A 7,667-nucleotide genomic window follows, 5' to 3' on the forward strand; every position below is an offset into this window, starting at 1 on the left:
TGCGTGCATAATTATTATGCAAGTTGATATTCTGATTATATTTTTTTCCAAGCACATTTTACCAATTCCAAACAACATCAATCTTAATAACTACGATTAATCTTGTATTTAATCACTTATAATCTATATATTATTGTTCTTGAAGGCTGGAAGTGAAACACACCTTATATTCAGGTGTGCAAATTTATTAAGCAGGTTACCTTCTACAGATAAAATCTCGAGATGGACTAAAAATGAACTCCCAAAAGTTACTGCCAGATTCTGGAAGATAAATTCTTCAAACAGTGGTATGAGAGGATGTGGTGCTGGTCCTTCAAGAGTCACTCTCAACTTATCTGTCTATAAAGCCTATATATATATATACAGTATATACGTATATATTATATATAAATATAAAATCAGTCTTCAAGTATTTTACTACACTTCAGTATGTGATTCTTATTAAGTAAAGACATTTTTCACTTCCAGCCTTCATGAATAATTATATATAAATTATAAATGATTAAATACAAGATTAAAAGTAGTTATTAAGATTGATGTCGTTTGGAATTGGTAAAATGTGCTTGGAAAAAAATATGATCAGAATATCAACTTGCATAATAATTATGCATGCACTGTATTTTTCCTCTTCTGCTGTCGAGGTAATGCAAGGAATGTTGTGATTGGTTGTCAAGGCAGCCAATCAGAATTTAGCAGCTTCGTCTCTGATTGGCTGGAATTATGGCATATTGTAACGCTGGGATGTGTTGAGCAAGCGAGCTGTTGGCATTTAGAGAGCACTGAGGGCGGGCATCAAGGGAGCAAGCTAGTGAAACCTTGCACGCGCAAAAGAGTCTGCACACATCCAAAAACATATTTTAAAAGCAAAATAGATTTTCGTGCGCTCAAAATACTTTCTTCTTTGCGAGACAAACATTTTCTCCACAAAACTCAGTTCGCGCGCATGCAAAACGCACTTTTGCGTGCTCAAAATATGATCTTTCGCTCGCAGAATTGTGGCAGAGATGTAATCCCATACACAAAGCCTTAAATGTTAATACTGATAAATTCTGTCTTGAATCAAAGGTTTCTAGAGATACTTTTTTGTAATGTCTAATCATTGCTTTTCTAATTTAACACAATAAAGACTATCTTTTGGGGCTACTTTCTCAGACCAAATTGATGTGCGATTAATTGAAAAAAAAATGTATTTGATTAAATAATGTTATAGCTTGACATCCCTAATATATTTACTTCCATGTCTTCTTGATTTAAATGTACAGTATTGCTATAAGAATGACACTACTATGGTTGAGAGGTAGGTTAACATCTTCCTACAGGGTTCTTTCGTGTTGACCGGGATATTTCAATAGCCTTTAAGCTGCAACAGTAATAAGCAAGATTCACAGTGGGGCTGTGTTCCTTTATGCTGGGTTGTATTTTTGGGCTGAGAGAAAAATTGATCCCTGAACTCTGATAGGCTGAGCTACAACAGAATGGTTTGTTGAGGGTTATGGTCCTCATTTGTCATGCCGGTCAGCTCTATTTAAAGTCCAAGATTATTGCGCTACTCGATGCATAACTAAACGGAAAATACAGAAATGATTTGCATTTGAACCAGAGTTCAACACTTCACAAATATCCTGCCAGGCCTTCAGGAGTTTATAATCACTGTTATTTTCTAAAAGTCATCCCTCATGCAAAAATGTCAGCTGGCAACATTAATTTCAACCTAAAACTGAAAATAGTGTAACTGAAACTGAAAATAACACATAAAGTGGTCAAATGCCTGTTAATGGCCTTCATTTCCATAAAATCTAGAACACTGAGATGAGACTCAATCATTGGGAGAAATAAGGTTGCTTACATTACAACCTAGAAAAAAATAAGACAATTAGATACAATTGATAGCTGTATGACACTGCAACCACACAGCAGTTTCAACTTTAATGGTTTAATAAGTTAAATTATGTAAATGAAGGATTAAGGATTCAAGGTTCATTAACATCAACATGCAAAGACCAACTTGAACAGTTTACCCAAAAATTCTGTCATCATTTATTCATGTTCTACAGTTAAAAGAAAGTCATACAGTTTTGAAATGGCATAAGGAGATGTTTATTTTCATCATAGACTCATCGGAAAAACCTACATTTCCACAAAAGTCCAAAAACATTCACTGCAGTTTCCAGCTGAAATGAAAACTAGTAGCAGGAAAACATCAACAACTTTCAATCCTTTTCACATAAATTATGATTATGGGGCAGATTAATGATTAACAAAGACCTTTGCTGTCGCTTTTAGCACCACACAGTGGACATTTCACTTCGAAAGTGCCATGAAACCAGCAAGAAGCAATGAAATATCATTGCTTTCATCGTCCTCTCCTCCACCTCTATTTATAAAACCCTGCACATTTCTCATCCCTTTCCCTGATAATTTTTCAGGACACCCTTGTCAATTATTCACATGCTCTTCTACATATTGAACATGTTTCTCTTTCTAAGCATTAATATTTAAGGCTTCATCCCTCCTTTAGGGGATCTAAAAAAGATAAATCAAACTGGCATTTTTTTTAAATAGTCTCAGTGAAATTAAGCTCTAATGGCACTGGAAGGGAGTGCTTTTATGGCTTTTTATTAAAACAGGAAATAGACAGACGAGGCAAATAAATCACCTCATCTTACAACATGAATTCTGAATGATTTTAGGTCATTTAACACTGGAAATGATTTAATGTCAGCATCGTCAAATGATTCCACTCTCATCTGTATTTCAAGAGAAAACAGTGGTACAATGTAGTAAATGCTCAATACAGTGTGGTACTGTAGATGACATGAACTAATCCTTGCAATCAGCCTGATGTTACAAAACAAAGGAAGAATCAATGGTCATTAAATGGCAGCCAGCTGGAACCAGGAATTGTGTCAGCCAGTTTCAACCAAAGCTGTTTTCACTTAAAGGTGGGGTGTAGCCAATCAGCAGTAAGGGTAAGTAACTACTCATGATGTGGAGGACAGAGCGTTCAGTCCGAGCCGAGTGACAGACAGATAGAGATGGCGGATAAAAAACAAAAGAGGAAAACGTCTGCGGAACAAAAGAAGGCTTACGATAAGGCAAGAAGTAGGACCCGTGTAAATATCGGATCAGATTTCCAGCGCTGGAGAGAACTCAAGGAGCGGAAGGCCTGCAATCGGACTGCAAAGGTTGCTTTGTTTCATCTCGATAGGTGAGTAAAACACTGTGTCTGCGCCGCAACAGCTAAAGTATGTCTAGTACACTGGACGCGACAAAGCGACCGTTGAATATCATTTTAAATTTGTGTCAATACGTCATGAGTTGAACGCAGCAGCAGTTTTTTGTCAGGGATCTGTCGTGTCGTGCCGTATCCAGTGTAGACCATAGATATGTATATACTGTATATATATATATATATGGTGTAGACAGCAGCACTGATTATAATGAGTTCCATAGTATTTTGTCGCACCGCGCCACTCGCGTCCGGTGTAGACACGGTGTAACATTGGTTTTGCTTTGTTTCACAGAACTAATTGTTGCCTGGGTTGCGTACGTATGTGTGGGGTGGAGCTATCAAAATAGGGGCGAGACCCTTTTGGGGTAGGAGCGTGTTTGTTTTGGTGATTTCAAATGTCAACATTGGCTACTAGAAATTGCTTACCCCACCTTTAATGCTACAATTGATTCTCCAACATCATAATCGATCACATTGAGATATGGCTTTTATACGGTCAGTTCATCGCAAGGTGCCCCTAGCACCAATTGCAAATTTGCATTCAACTCTTAACTACCTTTGCTCATTGTATGAGCTACAGCACTAACAGATCCATGGCAGCAGCACTGGAACTTCCACTTCATCAACCAAAGACAACTAACATATGTTCAAAATGGAAAACAAAATTACAGGCCACTCAATTCACCATAGCCGATCTTGTAGAATAATTTTCTATGAAAACATATGGCCTCTTCACCTGGACAGTTTACACTGAAAGATCTGTTTCTAGCTCTAATATCAAATATGGTGAGCAATAATGGGTTTTAAGATGAGCCACAGCTGTGAGTTCTCAAATGCATTTGGATCACTAATGGTTTAGTCATCTTTTTCTCTGTGTTATTGATAAAGGTGGGCAATTGCTGCTAGGGGACATAAAGGAATAAGATATCCTCTGTCAGACAATTGCAATTGTAATGAATTATTGTACAACCAAAGTATACGATAAAGACTTGTTTAAAGACTTATGACACTCATGACATTCATGGGTTCTTTTGTATTACTGTGAGTTGAGGGGGGTCTACTTTATTATAAACAGAGACTCTTTGCGCTTGTAAAAATTGGGCTCAACAGTTAGGATTATTGTTTTTTTCTGCTGGCTTTAATAAACATTTTTGTATTTGCAAGAATTTTTTTTAATTTCTCCATTAATTATTTGCTTTTGACATTTTTTGTTTAAAAAATTATTTACAAAAAATTATATTCCAGCTTTTTTTCACAAAATGTAATTATGCAAACAAATTATAATATAACTACATTTATAAAAACACTTATGTTGCAAAAGTGTTTTGATGCAAAACAGTACTCGTTGGTCTGTAGTTTTCTTTCTAACTAATGCTTCTTACAAATTTTACAAAATCTCATCTATGTTTTTTCCCATTGTCACCAATGTTGTTGGTGGGCATCTGGGCAACCCTTGCTGTGCTCTGAAAACAGACACTACATTTGACAAAATTATGCTTTCCTTAATTCAAAACACATAAAAACATCTGGTAACTTAAATTTATCGTAAATGCCCTGTAATTTTAAACTTCTTATAAAACACACACATGAAAATACAGAGCGGCTTTTCCAGAGTCATTACAAGGTAGGTTTCATAAAGACTAACAGTAGATGTAACAGTAGCAGCTTCCATGAATGAAGTTAAATTAATCTGGATTAAGCATGGAGAGTGAAGTAATCTCATAGAGTGGTGAGGCATGACAACCTCTTACTACCCGACATTATGATCCAATATTACCAGCTGAATTCAAAGAAAGGGCTCTTCAAATAATATTACGATATTCACAGCACTAGAACAAAAACTCTAATACAAAGAGGCTGACAAGTATTCAGACATAACATCAAACTTCCTAAATGTCACTGTGCACAGGCTGTTCACTGTATGCAAATTAATGTGATCATTATTTGTGAACGCATCTCTATCCGGGCATTCTGATGACTACAGTATAGGAATACAATATAATCCCACAGCAGAATCACATATGGACAGCAAACCTTAGAGTCAGGTAAACAGGCATGATGATCAATTTATGCATGCATAGACAATAAAAATGCCATTAATATTACACTGAGGTGTACCATTAGCACATGATACAGTTTTCTTATTTTCAGAGGCTCCTGCAGTTTTTAAATGAACAGCAAAATGTGCCATTTAATATCTGTCGATTACATAAATGTATGCAAAGCATGGCTCCATCATTAGACACAACGCTCGAAGCTCTTCTAGTTAACCATTATGAAAAGAGAATCAGCAAAGCAGAGCTAAAGGAGACATCTTCAGACGTTCACTAACTGACATCCTGATTCACACATAAGCTTTTTTCATGTGCTGCAGTCAGTGAAAAAAATGTAAAATAAGAAAAGAAAAGCTTTTTTACACTATTACACCTATGCAATTGTCTTTATATTTCTCGATTCACTATATCACATATTTTGAAACACAGGGAGTGGTCAGTGTCGTTGTTTGTCATTAGTGTATCTGCCACTCCCTGGCGACATGATAAACGGGACTGCACACGGCCAAGAGTCCGTCAGGTTTCGCGTCTGGGAACAGGGATGTCATTAACACAATATATACATGCTAACAGTACCATGCAAAACTGTAATCTGGTCACCAACAATCCCCACCAGAAGCAGAACTGAACGGCTCTTGCCATAGCAAAAACTATCAAGAACCTATCAGAAATATCAAACTTACGTGTTTTGCGGCTGACGTGGGTTCGACCAGGCATGGTCACGTGCCTTTCAGTGGATGACTGCTCTCTGGTCCACATTTGGGTGGAGTCGTTTAGAACGGCAGGGTTGGAGGGAGAGGGGCTGGAGGTGGACGTTTGGACCGTAGATGTTGTGGTAGAGGCCACGGTGGTCATAAAGGTGGGATTACGTGTGACAAAGCGCGTAGACGGGCTTTTCTGTGTCACCTGGCTGCCGGATGCACCACCACCTCTTGGGGGAACATTGGGAGGGGTTCCTGTTCGAGTCCTGCTCCGCACCACAGTGGTTACGGTGGGGCTGACCAAGCTGACCCCTCCAATAGTGGTTGTGGTGGTGGTGGTGTCAGATCCCTTAGGAAAAGTGCTAGGTTTGGACAGAAAGATGGGGTCCTGGCCAATACCCTTGGCGTCCACCAAGTCAGTAGGCACATAGTCCCGCACAGAACCCACTACGATCCATTTCAGCAGCATCAGACTCAGCCCTAGGCCTATGAAGCCAATGAGAAGTGGAACCATGCAGAGCCAAGTCTGTTGGCGGGGCCAAAGGGCACAGCTCCCACACCTTAAAATCCCACCACGAGCAGGGGCCTGGGCTTGTTCACGTCCACCGGAGCCACCTCTCCCATCAGGCTCCTCCAGTACCATAGCCCCCGAGTTGTTCACTGTTCCAGAGCTGTCACTCATCTCGCCTGTGGCACGGTAAGGGTCAACCCCAAGGCCGGGTGCTCAGCAGACATGGACAGCACAAGGCGAAACACTGGCCAGTAATGCCAGACATTGGAAAAAAGTAAACCACAACCGCAAGAACACAGAAATAGTTACGAACACATCAAGGCAGACAAATCACATCCACACACAACTAACACACATATACACACTCACAATCAGACAAGAGCATACACCCATTAGAATTTCCAGAGGTAGAAATCTCAGCGGTTGCAGAATCCAGTAAAAAGGGCAGTCCTTTAGTCCAGTTCCACCAATACGTCCAGATGACTTCCAGCTCACCGCAAAATCACCAAAATAGTACAAATGTTAAATAAAGATGCTGAGCAAAGAAGGCAAAAGGAAAGGGAGGAGTGAAATTGTCTGCATGTTGACTCCGAGCACCAGCCGTTGCAGCAGCACTCTCTGTCGTCAGATTATCAAATCCCTCTTTTTGCAGATGACACCACCGTTAGATTTACCCTCTAATCTCATACCTCCATTCATTTAAATATTGAAGGTAGAGTTCAGTAAAAGTTCAAAACTGGCTCATATTTTTCCTCTCTGGCTCTGTCGTTCTCACCAATTCATTTTTCAAGGTCTTGATCTGACTCATGGTCTTGTATTCGAGCGCTGAGTCAGCTATACATATCGAAGAAAGGTGGTTCCCTTACGGAGGAGGACTCGGCATTGACCGTGAAGCAATATGTCCCTTTTTCCACGACCAAAGCTCCTGCTGATTTATATCATCCTTATGGGAGTAAGGGACCTGCAGCACGGATCCTGGTACGTGCAAGCTGAGCCCCGGCAGAGGAGGCAGTGGCAGGTGCAGAGTTATCAAGGAAGAGATGGTGGATGGTCAAATCCGTTAGCAGTACAAATCCGTTCTGAACAGCATCTGGTGAGCGACCCAACGCCGTAGAACAAGCCGTTGATATCGTGCAGAGCAGCGGGCGTACACTCAGCCTCTATCTACA

General features: G+C 39.7%; 1 protein-coding gene across 1 annotated transcript in view; it reads right to left on the reverse strand.

The window, feature by feature from the left end:
- Positions 1–7,032, reverse strand: part of LOC107698713 (pro-neuregulin-3, membrane-bound isoform-like) — a gene marked incomplete at its 3' end in the record, with an annotated part of 312,789 nt that extends 305,757 nt beyond the window's left edge. The window contains exon 1 of the mRNA XM_016499818.1: positions 5,970–7,032. Within this exon, the coding sequence (XP_016355304.1) occupies positions 5,970–6,669 (700 nt within the window). The remainder of the gene's footprint in view (positions 1–5,969) is intronic.
- Between the last annotated feature and the right edge of the window lie 635 nt (positions 7,033–7,667).

This window comes from Sinocyclocheilus anshuiensis, unplaced genomic scaffold (genome assembly GCF_001515605.1).
Source record: "Sinocyclocheilus anshuiensis isolate Anshui unplaced genomic scaffold, SAMN03320099.WGS_v1.1 scaffold1015, whole genome shotgun sequence".
In the NCBI taxonomy this organism is placed as follows: domain Eukaryota; kingdom Metazoa; phylum Chordata; class Actinopteri; order Cypriniformes; family Cyprinidae; genus Sinocyclocheilus; species Sinocyclocheilus anshuiensis.